The sequence below is a fragment of the Notothenia rossii genome, assembly GCF_949606895.1.
Source record: "Notothenia rossii genome assembly, chromosome: 8".
NCBI classification, from domain to species: domain Eukaryota; kingdom Metazoa; phylum Chordata; class Actinopteri; order Perciformes; family Nototheniidae; genus Notothenia; species Notothenia rossii.
The window spans coordinates 23,789,384-23,812,346 of NC_136906.1; the positions used below are offsets into that span (position 1 = coordinate 23,789,384).

The 22,963-nt window shown below is 41.3% G+C and overlaps 1 protein-coding gene across 1 annotated transcript; it reads left to right on the top strand.

Moving 5' to 3' along the window:
• Window positions 1–13,392: 13,392 nt before the first annotated feature.
• lfng (LFNG O-fucosylpeptide 3-beta-N-acetylglucosaminyltransferase) lies at window positions 13,393–20,988 on the top strand. The gene is made up of 8 exons (XM_079643024.1): window positions 13,393–13,896; window positions 17,680–17,728; window positions 17,939–18,041; window positions 18,124–18,277; window positions 18,384–18,469; window positions 18,790–18,955; window positions 19,067–19,152; window positions 19,425–20,988. The coding sequence occupies exons 1-8, from the start codon at window positions 13,498–13,500 to the stop codon at window positions 19,489–19,491; spliced, it is 1,110 nt and encodes a 369-aa protein (XP_079499150.1). The 5' UTR covers window positions 13,393–13,497; the 3' UTR covers window positions 19,492–20,988.
• Window positions 20,989–22,963: the final 1,975 nt, after the last annotated feature.

Genomic DNA, 22,963 nt, shown 5'->3' on the forward strand with positions numbered 1-22,963 from the left:
GAGTTCACTGGATCCTAGTTTTTATTTTGTCCTATGAGTTTTACTATTTTAATTTGTATGTTGCTCTTTAAGCATTTTTATTTTGGCAAATAAAATACATTTTTTAGTTTAAAAAAAAAAAGTGTTTATCATTTTTTGAGCACAAAAAAAGAGAATATAAGCATACTGATAGTTAGTTTCAACAAAATCAAAATGTCCATGATTTGATATAAATTGTAAAAATGTTCCCTCAATTCTTTATTTTTTCAATCGTGTAAGCAAAACACAAAGTGTGTCCGTTCAACTCTGGATGATTATTTGAACATCTATAACTAATATCTCTGTTCGAAACAAAAAATGCTGGCCAAATCGTTAATGCACATTCCTAAAAACACATAGGTCTGTGCAGTGTAAGGGAGGATTAGCAACATGAGGTCAGAGTCTAGGGGAGTGGAGGGTCAGAGGATGTTTACCACAGTGCTTCAGCATCAGTGATCAGGACAGCACTCGGATGGAAAGACAATAGACAAAACAATGTCCTATTTAAAGATGGGTCACTGTTATTTATAAATCAGTGAAGAGGCCAGAGGAGGTGGGATGGACTTTGAATACAACATTTCACGCTTTAAGGTCAATTTTGATAGTTTTTTCACTGCTTCCAAATATGATTGATCGAACATATCACAAGTTATATTTTCAGGGGATTTCATGACGTTTATTAGGTCTGCACCTCTCACTAACGACAACACTAATGCTCTTATCAGAGTAAATCCAGAGATCCGCTGCGCTCATCCATTTATCATATTAAGCTCTTATTTTGACAGCTCTAAGGGGCCCGATTGAGCTTGTTACATCGGTTAAAAACAGAGATAAGTTCAGTCTGTCAAAACAGTTTCAGAGGACATTACTCTGCAGCCGGGCTGATGATATCTTAACTTCTTTGATATCAGTTGTGTTGGAGGCTTCTTCTTTTTAATCTTCCCATAAAGCATGCCTTGTCTCTTATGAAGATGCTGTCACACCGGCCTTGTTCATTTTCGGTGGTGTGCAGCCTGAGCTTTTCCTGCAGTCAGAGATATTCTCGTCATTGTCTATCTCCTTGTGAGATCCCCTTCTAAATCAAAATAGACACTTGTGGCCGGACACAAAGAGCCGCATTGTTTCTCCGTGAAAGGAGAGCATGTGCTTTGCTAATGCCGCACTTGCAGCAAACCTCCGGGACAACTTGGACATTCAGCCTTTGATTAAGGAGCACAGTTATGCATGGATGACTTCCTCCAAGGTGCCTGGAGGTTGTGGGAAAGGGCCAGTGAGTAAGTGTGGCCTCAATCCAGGGGCCGGTCCTGCCTCACTGAATGGACTACAGTCTTTAATGATACTGGGCCGAGTCCAGCTGAGACAGAGAGGGAGGGTGGTAGAGCACGTGACAAAAAAAACTGTTGCTATGTGTGTTTAAATAGACATGCAACCTAACTGCCAGACTTACCACACACACACACACACACACACACACACACACACACACACACACACACACACACACACACACACACACACACACACACACACACACACACACACACACGCTTATACAATTAGGATGTAAACTTGGGAAAAATACATTTTTATAGTAGGCTACAGGTCATCTCTCAATCAGACTGTGAACATTTTACCATCGGGAAAATTAGTTATTGGAATGGATACAACCGAAATATTGCTCATTGCCCCCAGAGCCTAATACTAATGCTAATGCTAATGCCATGCTAATGTGAACAAAATGTGGACATTTTACATACTTTTAAGCCAATACAATACAAAGCCTTATAGTCTCAAACTCTGTACATACATTGTTGTGAATGAACATCTGCAAGTAAATCATTCTGAACAGTGAAGCAGTGAAGTAAGCAATGCATATATACAATCTATGAGAACTCCTAAAGTGTTTTTAAAATGTGCTTTAATTAGGTTTGGAGCCAAATTATTTGAATAAATCCAAAAGCAAGAATATCACATGAATCTTAGCTTGGCTTTTCTCCTGCAGTCGATAGAGTAAAAATTCCTGATCAGCATAAAGATTCACACTAAAAGCATGTTGGCCAGACAGACTAACACAAGCTTATCAGCGAAGGGTCGGTCCTCGAGCAGGGACAGGGGGCTGATCTGGGGTCAGAGCGGTTAGTGCCCAGCCTGATCTCAGTACATCTGTGGTGATGTGAGGGCTCGGCCACAGACAGGCTCCCATTAAACTGTGTGATTAGTCTGGCGCCCGTATGGGAGCCTGCGAGGGTGGCAGGTCGGCTGCCTTCTGAAGAAGATTAAAGTCAGAGCGCAGGCAGGGAGGAGCACCTGCCATCCGTCTACTCAAAAACTGGCAGAGCATGAGATCTAACACTATCTGTGTTTGAAGTCTTCACGAAGTGCAAATGGCGCTAAATAACTTCATCATTTCTTGGCTCGGGCTCCTGAGGTGCAGCACTAATGTCCTATCTGAGAATAGTCCCGTCTGACATGTAGATGTTGAACCTCACACCCTTCATGGGATTTTTCCTGATATCTGTAACATGATCTGTACGTTCCGAGTCATGCCATGCAGTATTTGGGTCCCAACCTAACCTGTCATGGATGTCTCCCATGGGAAATAAAAAAGGCTTGTAAGCAGCACTAATGCTACAGTTTCCCACGGATACTACAAGGGCTAAAGAGGGCTGGAGGTCAGCTACGAATCATGTTACCAACATTATAGTGTGAAAATATACTTAAAGTTCACTCATTTTAGAAGACCCAGTATGCAGAGGTTGGAAGATTTATTCAATAAGTACATGATTTACATTTACAGTGTTGTCAGGAAGAAAAATGCCGACATGCTAAACCCCTATTCTTTTCATGAGCTCCTGACAGTAGAACAAGGACTCTGCTAATCCATTTAATATGAGAGGATCAGCCCGGTTGGACCCACCGCAGGAGATAAACCGCTGCTCTGAGAGAAGGAAGCTGCTCTTGTTCCCTGGCTGGAGCTGGGCCAAGCCCTCTGCCAGGAATTAATCCCAGTCACAGAAATGGATTCCCTCAACTAACCAGGTTGGACGGCCTGGGAAGACGGTGTGTGTTTGTGGATCAGTAACGATGCAGGATTTCCTGACAGGTGGTGTGTTCAATAGATGCCATGTGGCAGCTCCTGTATGGCCCATTATCCTTTAATACTGAGTCCTGCTGTAGTCATTTAACACCAGCTCCCTGATATTAATAGCAATTAACGGATCATGGATATAAATAGCAGATGTGAACCCTGGGAAAATGATGAGGGTTCACAGAAAATTCTCACGAAAGACAAGGTCGATTTTGACTTTGAGGGGCTATGTATCTGTGGATTTACAAATGAGATCCAGAAATCAATTTTTTCACACTTTGTTAGCAACACTCACAGCAGTCTACTGTAGAAAGAAGGAAACAACCGTAATGTATGAACTAGGGAACACTTATCTCAATGCTATGATAAAAGAGTAACAAACATGGTATATTAGTATTTAATTTGATCAATCTCCCTATTTACCTTCTTTGCTTCTTCCATCAATAAGTCTCATTTGGCAAGTAGAGTTTCAACACTTAACATTTACTCTGGTTATTCAGCTGCTGTGAGCTATTTGGTTGAGTTGCTTCCTACCAAACGGCTCTCTGGTAACCAATGATGCAATGAATAGGTCTAGGGTTTTAATGTGCTGCTTGATTTGAAATCAATAAAGATGTGTTGCCGTCTTGGTTCAGACTATAGAGCTTCCTTGTCATTGGTCTGTTAGCTTCAATCTCCAGTAGGCGGATCTCAATTGCTATCCTCCTCCTGTTTTGTGCCTTAAACCTTATATGTAATTACATTTTAATTGATGGAAATGGATCCTTAATTATTCTGAAAGATCATATCCAGAGGCTGACAGAATTTCATTGTAAGGCAACCGAAGGGACGATTATTCTCCAGACATTACATTGTGTAATCAACACTGACTTCTTGATTGATTGATTGATTGATTGATTGATTGATTGATTGATTGATACATTTTATTTCGAACAAGTAAAATAAATAATTACAAAACAAAAAAAACATGTTGCATTGGATAGTCAACAACAACAACAACAACAACAACAACAACAACAACAACAGCGTTAGCAACATAAACAGTCCCACATCTAGTGTTCGAAAAAGGAGTGAGAAGAAGTATAATTTATTTAATCTCACCCCCTTGTCCCTAAATGATTTATTTATAATCCATAATCTGCAATAATTATAATTCATTATTATTATTATTATTATTATTAATATTATTATTATTATTATTATTATTATTATTATTATTATTCTGCTTTACCTGTTGATTGACATATATACATATACACATATGTACATACACACATATATACACATACACATATATACATATATGCACATATACATATACACACCGACATACTCACACATACTGTATACACATATACACATACACATTGTCAAACATCTTCCCCATCCCTGTACCTCGAGAAAAACAATTTCTCTGTTTTTCCTCTTGAACTGAATGTCTGGACATCGCTTTACTGTAGCTCCACATTCACACTGTTCCATAGACTCACTCCACAGGCTGAGATACAAAAAGTTCTTCTGGTTGTACGGACCCTATGAATTTCAAATTGAAATTGTCTCCTTGAACTATATCCCCCCACTCGTTGAGTGAATATTTTTTGGGTGTTTCCTGGTAAAACGTTATTATTTGCCTTAAACATGATTTAAACATTACATTTGAACCATTTTGACTGCAGGAATAATTTGTTAGTGTGATCAAGGTATTTGCATTGTGTATGGCTCTTTTTGGTAGAATAGATACTGCATGTATAGAACTTTTGTAGTTATTGCCCCAGACTTCGGCACAGTAATGGCGCATTTCCACTGCTGCGGGTAGCCCCGTTTAAGCGTCCTTAATCGTCCTCAAGCGGCCAGGCCAGTTTTTGGTGGCCTTTCCATATAGCGCAGCACCGGCTAGCGGGCATTTTTCGGCCCCATAAAATCGTGGTTCTATCAGGCCAGGGCCAGGGCTGAACAAGTGACGTCAACACTCTCGACTGCTGATTGGTCAGAGAGAATCGTCACAAGTCGCGCACGAGATCCTCCCTAGCGTCGCATATATATCTAGAAGCAAGCTTGCAGCATTTTTATACACAGCATTTTTGTAAACGGAGGAGCGACAAAAATGGCAACGTCAAAGAAAAGCACACCGTGGTCGACCGAGGAGGTGACGACGTTCCTACATCTCATTGGGGATGATCAAATCCAGCGGGAGCTCGACGGAACAACTCGAAATGTGAAAGTGTTCCAGGATGTCTCTGCACAGATGCCCCGCCTACACTGCGTTGCTACCCCAGGTCCTAAACTGTAATGGAAATGCGTCACGGCCTCGGACGGCCAGCGAGGCAGCCCGAGGCCTGAGCGAGGACGCTTAGGGACGCTTAAACAGGGCTACCCCGCTGCAGTGGAAATGTGCCATAAGTCAGATATGGTAAGACTAGTGAACAGTAGAGAATACAAAGTGATTTCTGAACTTCAAATTATAAGTTAAAACAAAAAAGTTCCCATTCACACTGTATGCATTTTAGCAAAGCACTGATGAAAGTGTGGAACTACACCACAGAAGACATGTGCAGCTGTGGATCAGTGCAGACAATGTCCCACCTACTGGAATGTGCCGATGCCCCCCGGACCGGTGCAGTCCAGAAGACCTGGCAGAACCTACCCAATCAGCTGTGGCCTGTGCCCTATACTGGCAGAACGACATCTGAGATTGCTAAGGACTCGAAGAAGAAGAAGAAGAGAAGCCTATGTTTGGACAATTACCAGAGTGTCTTCAACAATTATTCAACAACAGTGTCTTCAGCATTTGCTATATTGTCTCTGTTTCCACGTTGCAGTAAAGTCCTTTAACTGCCCTACAGTCACATCTGCTTTTCATTGTCATGGCTTCTTAATTTGTCTCGCCTTCCATGTTGCAGTATATCACCCTGCTCCCTGTAGAGCTCGATCTCTGTAAACAATAAGCCATGACTGAGCTTTGCCGCTCCGCATTACAAAAACATGAACTCAAATCCACAAGTCTTAAAACAACAAGTATACGGTTAAAATATTGTAGACTGGGAAATTAAAAGGAGGTTAATTAATCTTACTAGATGCTAATAGACCCCTGGCTGCAGAGAAAAACATGCTATAAATCATAGATACAGATGGAGTATATAGTAGGGATGATGGACGGTGGTGTCACAGTATCAGAAGAGAATATTGTGATAAAAGCTCAGGGGAGACCAAGCATCTCAGACATTTTCGGTCTTTTCCTGATGGGGAATGTTTTTCGGTGGTTTCCTTTAGGCCATTGGGGGAGACCGCAAAGCCCCAAGGCCCGGGAAGTGGGGAGGTCGCGGAGGGTTGGTCGTTTCTAAACAGATCGAGTAACAGGACGCTTTCAAGTGTCAGACGCCAGGGAGTCCCCTCGCCTTTATACCTGAAGTCAGCAGTAGGAATGGAGGAAACACAAAGGTCTCACTTCACTGTTCAATTTGAATGTCTTTTAAAATAAACAGATAGAAGATAATGGATGTGATCAACACGTGTTATGTCACAAAAAAAAAAGGTTTTCGCAGTTTTAGCATTTAGCCTATAAACAGCAGAGATAATCCTATATAGAATAGAAAAGAATGCCCTTACAATGAAGGGATTATAATATTCTCTAAATCGGATTATCTATGCTGTTTTGTATCAAGTTAAAAAGTAAAGGTCAGGTGCTTGAATGGAACCAACGTTAGGATGATATATTTAATATTTATGTTTCAATTCTCCAGGTCATGTGATGTTTGTGCAATTCAGGTATTCATTCATCATTCACCAAAGCAAGAACAATAAATGATTTACCATAAAATGGCTCCCTGTGGTTTATTCAAACTGTGCTCTCACCAGATATTGTATAAACTGTCAAAGAGAAGACCATGCAGAGACTGTTTGTTCTGCATCAGAGATATAACCTGACTTTCACTAAGACCGAAACAAAGATGGTGAACACTCCAGGATCCTGTTCAACAGGAGTTTACATACACACGTATTTCCTCTAAGTTCTAGGTAACGTTTTTTTAAATCCTTTCATTACTATCTAGGCAGGGGAAATGTTTCTGTTAATATTTGAGATTTTTCATAAAGTAAGGGGGCATCCGGATTTGAACCGGGGACCTCTTGATCTGCAGTCAAATGCTCTACCACTGAGCTATACCCCCTTCTGAAATACTATAACCAAAAACTGAATTTGGACAAAGTAGTTGATTCCAACAAGACATTATAATTAATTTTTAACTAAACACTGATAACACTTAACCCAAAAGTCTGTTGCCACACATACATATCTGAAAAAAAAGATACATGTGTCACACTAGTGTAACCTCAGCAGTTTTCCCACTGAGCCTCTCTCTATATAATGTGTAATGGAGAGGAAATAAGGCAGAGTGAGCAAGTGAGACTGAGTGGGTGAGAGTGTGAATTTATGGGAAAGATTTTTGCTTAATTCTTAGCTGCATGCTGAGCATCCTTCCACCGGCATGCAAGGACCATACAGCTGAAGAATACGCCCCTGTCTCTCTCTCTCTCTCTCGCTCTCTCTCTCTCTCTCTCTCTCTCTCTCTCTCTCTCCCTCTCCCTCCCTCAATTCAATTCAAAAGCTTTATTAGCATGACCATATTTACATACAGTAATGCCAAAGCTATGTATAGTTGTAACATCTATACAAAAATACATACAAATAAACAAATGAACAGTTATAAACAAACTGCTAAGAACATGTTTTTTTTTTTTTACAAGGAATACAGATTCATTTCATTCACATAATACATTAATACAAAATATAATATGATATATATACTTAAGATATATAAGATGTGAGACCTGGTGTATCTGCTCATTCCGGTTCCCTCAGACTGTGGCAGGCAGAGACAAACTGTCCTGCCACAATGCAGCTCTCTTTATATTCCCAGAGAAGTATTTTTAGTTTTTCATTTTCATTTTTAAATATTTGAGGATGCTTATCATTGAGTTTTGGGAAGAATTGTTTCCGTACCGGTTCAAAAGTTGGGCATTGTGTGAGGAAGTGCTGCTCTGTCTCCAGAGCAGTTCCTCCAAACTGTTGCCATGATCGCTCCTCTTTTGGCAGCCATGTTTTCTTGTACCTGACTTTTTCTAAGGCCAGGTTGTGAGCACTCAGTCTGTACTTTGTCACCAACTTCCTGTGTTTAACATCAGTCACTGTGGTCAGGTAGGTTGCCACAGTGTACTGTCTTTTAAGGGCCAGATAGCATTGCATTTTACTTTGTGTTAGTTTTCCAATAAGTGAGGTAGTTTTTTGTGTGTTTTGTTATAATTTGGTTGACTCTAATAGATGTGGGCTCAGCCTGGCCCTGATCACAGTTTGAACCGGTTTGTGAACAGAGTTTCAGGACCAGCTGAGAGAGGGGACTCTTCCCCTTGTTCATCTCTTGATGCTGCAAGGCTTTGTGGTGGTAGGAGTGGGGGTCACTTTATTTTAGATGTAGCCAATATTTAATTGATCGTTTCTGGATTTTTATTAATATTGGAAATGTGCCTAATTCCGCTCTGCAGGCGTTGTTAGTTGTTCTCCTGTGAACCTGTAGGATGCATTTGCAAAAATGCATCCTCATCCCTCTCTCTCTCTCGCAGCTCCACTCAGCCTGCCGTCCCGTGAGAGTCTGACACTTCAGAGTGCTCTGTCATTTTCACAGTATCCGATCCCACAGCCCTATTCTTCCTCTATATAATACATACAGATCATATCTCTGTAGCTCTTCATGTTCCAGCATAAAGCCCTCTGCATGTAACGCTGGTGAGAAAAAGTACAACAAGAAAGGAGACCATGGCAATCTAATCATTTGCCTTCACACTACAAGCATATCTGTTTGGAGACTAGACTAGACTAGACTAGAGACCTCCCAATTGAATGTGTCGATCACTATAAGTTCCCAGAGCAACAAGAGAAAGGCACAAAAGAGAGAGTGCTGGGAAGCATTAGGCTGACAGAGTGGAAGTAGGGCAGGCAGGAGCAGGGGGTGATGAGCAGGTCTGAACAGTTATGCAAATAGCTCGTGTTCGCCTGGTTATGGAGAAGAAAGTGGAAAGGGAACAATTATGACGAGGGGGTGCACTTTAAAATAGGACATCAACCACCAGCCGTGAGTTTCCTGTTTTCATTGGATGTCTAGAGTCATATCTTTCTCCTCGCATCGCCTCAGAGCGCTTAGCTTGTTTATTTAGCCAATAGATTTGGAGTATCGCTACGGATACATCCTTCAGAAGTCATGTTTCTGACATGGGACAACTAACTCTTTACATTACAATATCCTGCGATTTCAGAGAAAAACAAATCACACCGCCTCTGCGTTGGTTCACATGATTTACACATTTAAATGAGAAAAGGCCTGATGAGAGAGCACCACGACAAACAATTCAAAGTACCTCAATGACTCTTTTCTTTGTGCGCTCAACCTCCCGTAGTGCATCCCAGCAAGGTAGCCACAAACAAAAAGGGACTGTATGTTGGAGGAGAAAATGGCCATTTACTCAAACACAAGGAACCTTTTCACAGGATTTGTTTAAGATTCAAGCACCACATTCCTCTTTAAATTGACATTATGATATGGAAATAACTCAAAGTTGTCAGCAGCTTTTAGAGTTCCCCTGAGTTTATTGAGCTCTTAGTGGAAATATAAACCTGAAGGGTCTCCAGTGAATATCTTGTTTCCAGTAACAATAAGTGGTCTTGTATGGTGTAGAAAAGTCTGTGAAAGTTGTGAAAACAAAGAATTTGATTTAATAAAGCTTATATTTCTCAGAAGCTCAGAAACAATTATAAGTGAAAAATGGTTTATGGGTCTTATTATCCTATCATTTAACAGCAGAAATGATGTTCAACATGTCCAGGCATGCCAGCATGTAACCGGACCCCTGCAGCTGGTTGATCAATTACAGTTCAATAGTCAAGCTGCTTTACAAAAAAAAGAATAACAGAAGTAACATAAGAAATAAGAAATATATATTGTACGTAACATATTACACAAAACACATGATAAGCTGATATTATATGATGTGTTATAATAAATCAAGCAAAACAAAAAAATGTAAAAAGGTATAAGTCTCTTCATCGCCATCATACAACAGTAAAATGCTATTATTTACACATAAATGCATTAGTAATAATAAAAAATTAGATTAAACACTCACTGGGGCCATTTTATTTATTTTGTATTTCTTAGCTACAAGCACTTTATTTTGATAGTTTAATCATTTAAGCTCATCATTGTCATACACATGTCTAATAAAGTGAAGTTTTTAATACAGAACTTGTATTTAAATGTATCTTTGCAGTATACTTTTTCTCCCTCATAGCATATAATAAAAATATTGCCAGTTTTGATACTTTACAGAGAAAGAACAATTATGAAGTATTTTGCATTATCATTTGTAATCCCAAGCATTAACAATTTTGTCTCAATTTATTTATTTTTTACCATTTAATGGTGTTTACCTATAGCACCACAAACGTATGGGAACTCTCTCTGCAGATCAATAACATGGGAGGTATTTATTTGCCTCTGGAGCAGCTGAATCCTTCTCAACCTTTGGTCCTTTGAGAGTTTCTTCTAATGTTGCATGAGGAGGAAACTGAAGCCGCTCGGTCCCCTGACTCTCACTTCTGGTGTGACCTGTAATCCAATCAGAGCCAGAGTTTCCATGGTGTGAAAATAAACAGAACCGAAGATTGATCCCTCCGCCCGGTTCTCATCCACCGATCCTCAGAGGGCAGTCAGTGGAGTCATTCAATTTGTTCATGATTAAAATGATCCTGACCTTCATCGTGTTGTTTTTGTTAGGAAGATGAAGAGGAACCACCATGATTATCTTACAATTTATTAGGGAAACATAATTCACCGTGCGTGTTCGCTTCACACAACAACAAAGAAGAGACCCTGGAGAGTTTTTACACTGAAACTAAAATATTTTTAGATTGATAATAAATTGATGAAAAAATGTGCTCTAATTTCCCATTTAAATGAAAAAGGAGATGCACATTTGTTAATCTGAATGATCAGCTGCTTTAAGAATATGGTTTTCATGGTGTTGGAGGTATAATATAAGACTCTTTGATGCACAGCAGCATTTCAGATTATATTGTGAAAGACTGCAACTGTTTAAATCTATATTTGAACCAGTTACTGATGAACAAAAGCTTCTTCAAAAAGCAGAAACATCAAAGGAGGAATGTTAAACGGACTGAAAAACAATGGAACATTCTGAGTTAAAAGAAATATAATTTCTTCCATGTTGGATATATATACACTGTGCAGAGTATCACGTTATGGCTGGCATCTTACAGACACATGTGCTTTTCTTTTTTGTGGTTTTTATCAGTGAATGAAATGAAGCTTTGTGGACAGATTGTGAAATGTTGTGACACTCTGGCTACATTGCATTCTGGGATTCTTTACCTGCATCTAATCTTCTTTATAGGAACTAAAAATAGCAATGCTTACATTTGACTTTGCAGTCCTCAGATCCCCCACCATGCTGATATGAAGCATGTCCTTAATCATGCTGAAGAAAATCAAGCACACTGTGGTGTTTATTTGTGGGTTTGTGGGCACTATGGTGAGGAAGTGGGCTCCTCTGAAGAAGCTGGATTTAATCTCACTGGAATCCAGCAGTAATGTTAGATTGTGTGTGGGGGGGGGGGGGACAAGAAAGCGTTTTTCTATCTGTGTCCTTGGAATAAGTAAAAGGCTGAAAGAAACAGAACAGAGGGGGAGATTGGATCTAATTCAACTGGAGAACTTTACTCTTTCACTAACAATTGTTTTTACAAGCCCTTAAAAGAACCAGAAAGAGTTTCCGAGGTGGGACGAATGCCCTGCAAGCCCCTGCAGAAAGAGGTGGTTGATCGGAGAAGAATTGAGGCCAGAGAGACAGCCCCCTCTGCCTGGTTTCTTACACTTTGCCTTTAACTGCGTTTCTATGCACACTTTGAAAAAGTTAACAAAAGACCTTGTCAGGAGCAGCAAAGCAGAGAGGTAACTTATGTACAGGGTGTCCCAGAATTTAAAAGAAAGAAACACCTGCAGTGGAAAAAAGCAATTTTTTCTCCTGCTAAATTTGTTAAACATATCTGTGCCAGTAAATGCAGAGGATTTGAGATGCGGGATGTGTTTTAATTACAATTTATTACAGACATTACTGCGTATACTTTAAAGAACAACATTGACTTTTAGGGATCTTATCCCAAATACCCTATATATCTGGATTGATGCCAAAATCCTCTGGGTTTTCAGCTGCCTTTGCATTAGACTTAAAGGGTTTTTCTCCATACTTTTGGTATTGTTAAATGTCTTATGGGCATTTAACAGCTTGAAGGGTTTTGTTTTGCAACGAAGTTAAAGACCTCTGTTTAACCAGACATTTGTTTGATACAAACTGTCCAAATGTAGCGGTTGCTGGGCGCCATGAGGTTATTGAGGCTTCACCAGCTGCATGTTGGTATAAATGGACTCTCAAGTCTTTTGGTCGGACTCCAAGCAGCAGACGGCACTCAGTTGTGAGAGCCAGAATTTGAATAACAAGTGTTCAGAAGCAGCCAACTGTTTAGAGTCCTCTCAAGGTCAGTGAGGAACAATGGAGCCAGTTTCTGTGGTGAACACCCGGCTGAATTCAAATAGCTTTACCTCGGGAAAAATGTCCTAAATCTGACTGCAAATTTATATCAGAATCAGCTTTTAGTCCAAGTAAGTGCGCACATAGGCCTACAACAAATGTGACTCTGTTTTTTGTTACTCTCAAACTAATTGTACAGAAATAGACATAATGGTAACAATGTAAAAAGAACGTTTGCTTATACAAATAACACTTTAGGATATGTGCTCAAAGGTGCAGTTTTATCTTCCAGGGGGGTTTCGAAACACATTTTTCCTGTAACCACCTGCAGATGTGTCTACTTTGTGTCAATCGTTCACTCGTATTATCTCTTAAAAGCAAACCTAAGTGAACTCTGCAACACACACACACACACACACACACACACACACACACACACACACACACACACACACACACACACACACACACACACACACACACACACACACACACACACACACACACACACACACACACACACACACACACACACACACACACACACACACACACACACGACTATAGCCCACGCCCCATTGCCATGTCGCTGCCTGGCATGCTGCATTCAAGGACCGCCCAGGAGGCGTGGCCTGCATGGAAGCTTATATCTTCCCTGGAACCAATTTACTTAATCTTCACTCAGCTAAGCACGCTGACGGACCTGGGGTTCACTTTTTTGTATTTTATTAAATAAACCATATGGACTTTGCATTGAGGATTCCGCGTCATAGTTATAGCCTTTTTTAAGTTTAATAATGTTTAAAAATAACGGAAAGAAGACCGCTATAACTGTAGCCAGCACAGCCTGTCTGTGCATGCTGCTGCTGCTGCTGGCGGTGCAGCATCTCCGGGTCCAGGTGGAGGATGAGGGGGCGAAGGGAGAAGATGCTGGAACCCGCTCTCTTCTCCAGGATGCCGCTCGGGAAAAAGAGCAGGACGCCCAAACTAAGAAAGGATTCTCGGCGTACTTCACCAAACTGACCCGGAGTCGGAGGGACGTGGAGAAGCCCGCGCGCTCAGCATCCGCTGAGGCGCCTCCAGCTGAGGACATCAGCGCTGATGACATATTCATCGCTGTGAAGACCACCAAGAAGTTCCACCAGTCCAGGCTGAATCTGCTCCTGGACACCTGGATCTCAAGAAACATACCACAGGTAAAGAATAAGTGGAAAAATATTATCTAATGCAAGTTTTATTCTGTTCAAGTTGGAATATAGATTATGTGAAGCAGTGGTGTGCTTGTTGTTGTGGGCAGATGTCATTGTTGCTGCAAAGATGAACAATGTTCACATGCAGGTGATGTTTGTTTGATGGCTGCCTATGTGCTGCATTGTTGCCCATTGAATTGTCACCAGATGACAGTGAAATAGACTCACAGCCCCTGTTAACCATGCTGAGTTTCTTGGGCTCTGTCACTTTTTATTATCCTCTGAGTGATGTCCCTGAGAGTGAAGGGAGCAGTTCCAGGACTCCGTCTCTCAGCCCCCCTCTCTCCCCACTCTCTATTATCCCTCCTCTTTCTGGGTGTCCTTGTGAAGGCCCCCGGTGCAATGGGTGCTTCACAGCACCGACTCCAGCGCTGTCCCCCTTCCAGCACTAACAAAGCGTCTTTCTGAAGGGGAAAGAAAAGCTTTCCCAGCCCCTTGTCTCCCCTCTCTCCATGGGAACGTGGGAGCTGACTCTGGGTCAAGCTTGCTGGAGGGATGGGAAAACTGGGGGGCTTCGTTAAAGGGGATGCCTGACTGGGACAAAGGGGTGCATCTATAGGCAAGTTTATGCTGCACGCTGAGTGTGAAAATGTGTCCTTGAGTACCAAGCTTCTTCAAAGGGGAGGAGGAAACGGCTATTCATTCTGATTGTATCCTGCACCTATGGGTGTCACATGTGCTTTTATCAGAAGTCTACTTAATTTGCCTGAGGTGCTGTCACGCCAGGGGTTTCTGTAAAAAACTCTTTATCTTAAGCATCAGTAATGTGTGGAGGGAGCTTTCATCTGCGTTTAGTGGCAGTAACATTGTAATGATGATAGGCTGTCACAACCACTTAGCCCAGAAAGAATCACCTGCACAGCTCCTGTTAATGTCCAAACCATGGCCCAAAACATCTGCTTAGGCGATAGCTGATGGTGCTAATTGGTGCTAATCACTGTATTGCATGATGTAAGTTAGCCCATCCGACAGAGTCAGCAGCAGGGCTTATAGGCAAGCAGCTGGTGTGTTGCTGCGCACACAAAAAGGACAGACTGAATCCCACAATGCAAGAGGGAGTTCCTGGAGGAAGGGTGCCAGGTGGTCAGGAGAGACAGAACAAAGGACGGCCTTAATGCCAGCCATATGATGCTCCCAGTTCCCACAATGTACATATGGCCATCATTGATATTCAGGGTGGATTCTCACGCTCAGCTGATGGGACATCTGTGGAGTTTGGATCACTTTAGTACAAAAGGGACAAAAGCATTATTTCTGCAAACAGCAATTTAGAAGACTTTTTTATTTACTGTTACTTTGTGATCAAATCTCTTCACTCGTATGCAGAGGGAGACACTATCTGCTGCTGTTTACATGAGAACAGACAGGGAAGATTATCTTTGAGATAGCTGTCTTGACACAATAATGCCTGTGGCCTTCTTAATCTTTGAGCTCATTGAGAGCATAAATAGCATTTTTGTTAATCCAACCAGTTAGTGTCATGTAAAAGGTTACCCTATGGTTATTAAATGCCAGACCCGATTTATCTCTGCATCATTCGTTTGGAGACAGAAAGTCTTTCATCACACGTCATTGTATAATCTATTATAGAACCCCTTCCTGTTTTCTATTTATCACCCCTTGAACAATATAGCTTTGTTCTGAGTCCAGGGCGCATAACCCAAAAGAAGAACATGGATCAGAGTTTCCTCTAGCAAGAGAGTATAGTAAATTGATTTGTGAAACTGGCCCATTTCTTTTATCAGAGCTTTATTTCAGTTTTGCAGCTGTCATCTTCTCAGTGTGCCATGCATTCCTCTCTTAGCAGTAATTAGCTAACTTTCAAACAAAGAGCGCTTTAAGAATTTAGAAAATAAAACACTTGGCGATGTTGTTGGAATGTCTTCACAAGTGGTCAGAAAGAGTCTGGGTGTCATTAAAGAAGACAGCCTGGTATTTAATATATGTCTTCTGAGGGGGGGGGGGAGCTGAAAATGCTTTGAATCTTTGGGATAGAAGGGGGAAGGAGCCAGGGTGGAGGTGGTTGATGGAGGGAGGGGAGCCCGATGCCCTTCCTTCCCGAGCTGGAGGCAGCCAGCCAGGCAGGCACCACCATCAGCTCACACAGGGCCGTGCCAGGCCTTCCTGCGGTCAGGAGTGCAGGCCCCCCCCCCCCCCCCCCTTATATTTGCTCTCATCTCCTCACCCCGTGCCCCCTCGCCTCTTATCTCTACTTCACACACAGCCAACTTTTCTTTTCTGTCTTTTTTTTTTTTACATGAATTAGTATTCCATGTAAGTAACTGTTCTTTTATGTTTCAGTTAAGGACCAAAGACAGAACAAAAAAAAATCTTCCCGGGAAGGGGGGGTTCTCTTTAGTTAACTCCTGCAGCTGTATGCAAATGCTGGCAAACATATTTAGAATTTACCCAGTGGAGACTTTACCCAGCATGAAAACTCAAAGCATTGTTCTATTCAAGGGGCTCTGGCCGTGTATGTAGCCCGGAGAAAGGAGGGAGGATAGGGGGTGAAGGGGGGGTGGATGGCCACACACGGCTTTGGATTTACTAATCAGCAGTGAGATTCCAGCCCCCCCCCACCCACCCCCCACCCCCCCCCCCCCCACCACCACCGCCACCCCTCTTTCTGTCAGTGCCCTGGCAGCTCTGGCAGCTGCCTCAGTGATTAGGCTGTATATTCAGCGGACTTTAAAGCAAACAGCGCCAGCCTCTGATCCCTCCACCAGTGGAACCACCACCCTTCCTTAAACAAATACCGGCTCATGGCTTCAGAATCGAGCAACATCTGCTCAGAGTTGTATCCACAAAGTGTTCAGAAAAATAAAAAACTGGACTAAAAAGATTTCTCTTTTCCATTGAATCAACATCAAAGCCGGTTTCTGGATGCAGATCACAATTGGCAGTTGCTCGGCAGCAGGGTGGCGGTCTTGCAGGAATGTGGGTTAATAGTTGACAAAAAGGGCTCTTGTCTGGAGGGATAAGGCACCACGACCCGGCGTGTAGAGGCACGTGGCGCAGATAAGGTGGCGTGATGTTGCGCAGGTGCTGCCTCACCTCAGGTGAAGAGTAAACACACCGCTGACGGTTACAAAGCTTTCATCATCACCATTCACCAGCTTGCACCTGCTCACTGAGGTATCATAAAAAGCTTCTTTTTAAAGAGTCTCCCTGTAAGATGCCCTTTGTTGTTACCTCCTTTACGAGTAACTGCTACATTTAACAAGCGCCTGCAGCCTCGTGGAGGGATTCCTGAGTCTGTCAGTCATACAGCAGTGAGCTCTGTGTTGTGGTTTATCTACATTATGCTTCTGTTTGAGCTGCATTCAACACACTGAAGCCCGGCAGCAGGTCCAGCAGAGCCAAGGGGCTCAGCCGGGGGATGGGATACATGAATGGGGTGTGTGGGGGCGGACAGTCTGCCTCCTCCTTTGTTCTATGTCTGGGATGCTTCGGGGCAGCAGCATAGTTGCCATGGAGAGAGTGAAATGCAGGACAAAAGGCCTTTATTAGAGCATGGGCTTGTTTAACTCAATGTGTTTTCCACTGCATAAAAGGCATGTTGATTGATGCTAATCACACCGGGCTGGATATGAGGAAGAAGGTATTTTTTTGGACACAATGTTCAATGTGATCGTGTGGCTGCCTCACATGATCAGCCAAAGTCGTTAGGATTTTGTGGATTTAACGAAGAAGTTTACTGATCTGTGTTCTCACTTTGTTTGCTTACAGACATACATCTTCACGGATGGAGAGGATGAGGATCTTAAAAAGAAAATTGGTAAGTTTTACAAGGGAATATTTCATGTTGGGAACAGAGATGCACATTTTTTCATTGGACAGAGGAACTCTGAATTTATGAGAAACCTATTTTTTTAAATAATAAATTCAGCTCGAGTTTTTCCACTAAATTATGCTATTAAATTACAAAGAGCCTCCATTGATGGATTTATCTTTAACTAATAAAGCTTCTGCTTTTTCCTTGCCACAGGGAGTCACGCCATCAACACCAACTGCTCTGCAGCTCATAGTCGACAGGCGCTGTCTTGCAAGATGGCGGTGGAATATGACAAGTTCATAGAGTCGGGGAAAAAGTAAGTACCTTAATATTTATTTCTATGATGATAACTCAATAGTATGAACATATCAGGTTCTAACAGTTCTTATTTTTCTTAGGTGGTTCTGTCACGTAGATGACGACAACTATGTGAATGTGAGGACTCTGGTGAAGCAACTGTCCCAGTTCCCCCACACCCAGGACATGTACATCGGTAAACCCAGCCTGGACCGGCCCATCGAGGCCACAGAGAGGCTGGGGGACAATAAGATGGTACGTGGAAGATTCTTATAACTGGTGCAAAAATATTTTCAAGAACATGCCTCTTATTTGTTAGATTATTTCTATATACTGACAAACTTTTCTCTGTCCTTTATAGAAACCAGTCAACTTCTGGTTTGCTACTGGAGGAGCCGGCTTCTGTGTGAGCCGGGGTCTGGCGCTGAAGATGAGCCCATGGGCCAGGTGAGAAACAGAATTACACTAAAAACATTTGTACCTTATGCTGCATTCACATGGAAATCATGCAGGCGGTAAACGGCAAACCCATCATCATTGAAATGGATGACAGGAGTGTAAAAAGTCAAATTGATTTCCGCAAAAAAGAAGAAACTCTGTTCAATTCAACAAGAAGTTGATAAGTTTGATAATTTCAACAAGTGCTGCGCTCCTGTTTGCGGTCTGCCTGAAATCATGTGAATACAGACTTTTTATGAAGTAAATGCTAAACAAATGCCTTAATGTCCCATCTAACCTGAGTTTCTTGTTTGTTTTTGTGTCTTCAGTGGCGGTCACTTCATGAACACAGCAGAGAAGATCCGCCTGCCCGACGACTGCACCGTGGGCTACATCATCGAGTCGGTCCTGGGGGTCCCTCTGACCCGCAGCAGCCTGTTCCACTCCCACCTGGAGAACCTGCAACAGGTGTCAAGATCTGAGATACACAAACAGGTGAGAGCCTCATGTTTTTAAAAAACAACCTTTTTTATGTCTTTTTTCTTATCAAAGTCTTTTGTGTTTCTTTTACATGATGCTCATTTCTCCCTGTATTTTTTCTTCCAGATCACCCTCAGTTATGGGATGTTTGAAAACAAAAGTAATATCATTAATCTGAAAGGAGCTTTCCCTGTGGAGGAGGATCCATCAAGGTGAGAGATTGTTCTACATATAATTAAACACACTTAACAAGCTGAAATTATTGTTCATTCAATGTATTATGTCAACACATTTCACATAAATGTATTAGGTTAGTTAAAAGCAATACTATTACGTTGAACCTAATACCTTATGTTATATTACAGTTATGTTAAATCTGTTGACGTAATACATTTAAATAAAGTCACAGTTTTTCAGTACAGATTTATCCTCCACTTCACCTCTCAACAAATCTAACTCCATACTTTGTATCTGTGTGTTGCAGGTTCAAGTCTGTGCACTGCCTCCTGTACCCAGACACCCCGTGGTGTCCCCCTCAGGTTGCCTTTTAGGGCGACCGCTCCTTTCTCATCCTCGTCCCCGTCGTGCCTCGGTATCTGAAAGGCTCGTGGGGACCAGTGTTTCGTATTAGACCGCGCGGCTGCTGTATTGTTACTGCAGTTTCGTGCGGTCTTTATTAGTTTAACTGGGCTGCTGTGCGGCCCGCCTTGGGACTTTCCCTTCCTGTCCGGAGCCAGGACCTTGCCCCATAATGTTCTGGAGCAGGACCCCAGCTCTAGACAGGAAGTTGCTTTCAGCGTTTAGCTTTGCAGGCAATCAGTTGAGCTTTGTGATGTATATGTTGCTTGTAAATGTATCTGCGATTCTCATAGAATGTATTGCCATTATATGCGAGCCTTTTTGCCAGCTTTCATTAACACTTTGTCTGTTTCAGCTTGAAAAAATGCAAAGCCATATAGGTCTTTGCTTGTATACTTTTGGGCTTTTTTCAGGCATTTTTGTTTAGATCTTTAACTTTGACTCCGGACAAACGCTCTAATATGAAGATTTTTTTGGTGCTTTTAAGTTGACAGTGTTATTTCTTTCATAAACTGAGCTGGCAGTAGGCAGATATTCCAAATGCGTCGTTCAGTGACCTAATCTGAGGTATATCAGGACAAAGCACTTTTCCCTTTTTGATATTTTTTTGGTAACTTAACTTACGTCCTTTTATTGACATGCCTCAGATTTGTGTCCATACTAACACAATTCACAAATAACCTGTCAAAATCTCTATCTATTCATTTATATCTATTTAAAAAAAACTCCTTGCATTTGTTACAATCAGGGAAATTAATGAGGGGAAAGAGATTTTGATATTTTAAATTGCTTTGGGATGTTTTTTTTTGTTTAATAATTGCACAGCTGAGTTTCAAATGAGCTGATGTTTGCTCCTGAAAAGACACTTACCTCAAAGGCTCAACAATGAAGAAAGAGGAGTGAATTCTAGCTTGGATGACCCAAAAAAGCTAAAATCACTTCCAAACATTGGCTAAACCTAAATAATAACCACATATAATCCGAGCCACAGTCTGTAACAGTTTGCACGAAAGACTGGTGAGCTTTTCTGTTATTAATAACAAAATATTATTATTTATCTACACATGTTACTGTTGAGGCCTGCGAGGTGACGACTTTACAGGAGCAACATGAGTGTTTTCACATGGAGGTGTTCCCTCTGTGTCTTCTCTCACCCATATTGGGTCACATTGTACATTTTGATTACAGTATTGTGTACTGTTTAAATTAGTAGTAATTGTAAAATGTAAAAAAAAAAATGTAATTTCCCCTTTGTGGTTTACATAATGCTTTTAATGACCCTGAACTGATTTTTTTGAACTGTGCTAAATGAATGTGGTGTTTATTCTCCAGTATCTGGAGGCTTTGAAAGGTTCATTCCCAACACTGGCTTCTCAGGGATTATGAGCTGATCCTGGTATTAACTACCATGGGACCCAAGGTGGGACCTGAAACTTTGAATAAAGGTGCATAACCACTGAGAAACTTTACATATTTGGTCATGTTTTTATTTCCAGTTCAAGATGAGACATTTAAGGCAACAATTACGGGCAAGAATATCCCCATCAACATCAAAACACTTCCTGCACCGGTCAATTTTGAGAGATTGTCTCCATAACAGTTCTTATTTTAGACTAGGGAAAGGAAACATCCAGAGTACAGATTGTTTCTTATACTACACTTTGTCTATTTGCATCTGCAGATTTCTCGAGTTGGCATTAGATGATTCTGCATTTGCATATCAGAACACGACATTTAAGAAGACTTGTAATTTCTTTAAAAAAGAATAGTCCTAATGTAAACAATCAACTGGGGAAGTTTCATGGGGTTCCCTGATTAGGATGTATAATATCTATTTTAAACAGCAGCTATTGTTAACATAGAGTTTAGTTAAAAGCAGTCAATAATAGGTCATGATAGCTCCACAGCCGACAGCTACCAGTACAAAGATTACTAAACTATTAATGGATCAATCCTAATCTATAATATATCAACATGTTACACTAGATGGACGTTACTTGTATTGGAGTATCCTTTTGCACAACTTAGGAAAAACTGCTCTCATGGCATTAAGGGGTACTTTTCTTTTTGTCTAAAAAAGCTGCCTCACAGGATATAGATTTGTACGCTGCCCGAGTTCTTGCAAAAACACAGAAAACGTGGAAATTATGATTAATTATCAGCATAAAGTAAAAAATCATTCTGCATAAGCACAAATGAACTCTAGGAGACACAGAGCACAGACTCCATCTCCAAAGGCTTCCATGGGAGACAAATTACACGGAGCAAACATCCTCACCACAAACCATAATCACAGCTTTGCCTTGCAGAGATGTATAGTGGGAAAAACTGAAGCCTTTTATGTGTCTAAATCTCATGTTCAAACAGTCCTCTGCACCCTGTTTTCTCACTGTTGACTCAAAACATTTCCATAAATCTGCGCAGAAGTTCTAAATGACACATTGCATGAAACAAGACATTCAAAGCAGTCTGATTGGTAGCTATAGCCTTTTATGAGTGGCAAACGCTTGATCAGTCTTACTCAGCTTGTTAATAATAAGAAGAAAAAGAAGCGGGAGATGTCTCCTTTGGCACTACACCCTGGGAAAAGAGGGCTTGTGGCTTAAGCATGAAACACTTGTATTATTAAACTGGCAAGCTGTGAAAGTGCAAACAGTAATCGGATATGCGGCACTCTGATCCTATCCTTTAGGAGAAAAGGTTTTTTACTTACATAACAAATCATAAGAGTGTAAACTAATCTGTCTTTAATCTTTTCAAGATCAGACTCTCAAAACGGACACTTATATTTAACATTTTTCTAGTGGTGCACGTGCGATAAAAGTAAAAATAGTAAGTAGATAAAGATTTAAATGAGCCTTAAACCATTTCCTCCAGTTTATACGTAATCCCTTCTTCAAACATACCAGTCACATCTGTGTACAACTTTAAATGAGTCGTTATGTGATTACTGTACTTTGGTGATTTCCCCCTGTTTATCTTTCCTCAATGTTTGCTTTGCACTTATGTCTGTTCCCATACCAATAGTTGAAGAATAATAAATACAGTCAGACTGAGCCTTTAAGTGTACGCTATTTGCATTTTAATTTATGCCCCAAGTTGGCCAAGTGTTCAGCCTCAAACAGGGAGACAGTTGGACAGAGGACAGAACTTTGACAGGAAGGGGAACTATTCATGTGGACGTGTGATGACACCATCAGTAGTGATAGTAAAGTCAATATGTTACTAGTATTGCTACTTAAATAGAAGTGCACAATGTTTTTAATTGTATTGTTCTTTGCATCGCCCTTCAAGCAGCAGAACATACCCCGATCTAAGACTTGAAATTTGCTTTGTTTACTTTTGAAATAATTATGATATGTTAATTAGTGATCTTTAGTCTTATAGGCATACTTTCTTACCATTGGCCAGAGCCAGTCTAGCCATTTCCCCCTGTTTAGAGTG

Excerpts from the sequence above, each read along its gene's own strand:
- lfng (XM_079643024.1), top strand. The coding sequence starts at position 13,498 with ATGTTTAAAAATAACGGAAAGAAGACCGCTATAACTGTAGCCAGCACA. Across the intron at positions 18,042-18,123 it reads TTCATAGAGTCGGGGAAAAA|GTGGTTCTGTCACGTAGATG; the intron begins GTAAGTACCTTA and ends TATTTTTCTTAG. Across the intron at positions 18,278-18,383 it reads GGCTGGGGGACAATAAGATG|AAACCAGTCAACTTCTGGTT; the intron begins GTACGTGGAAGA and ends TGTCCTTTATAG.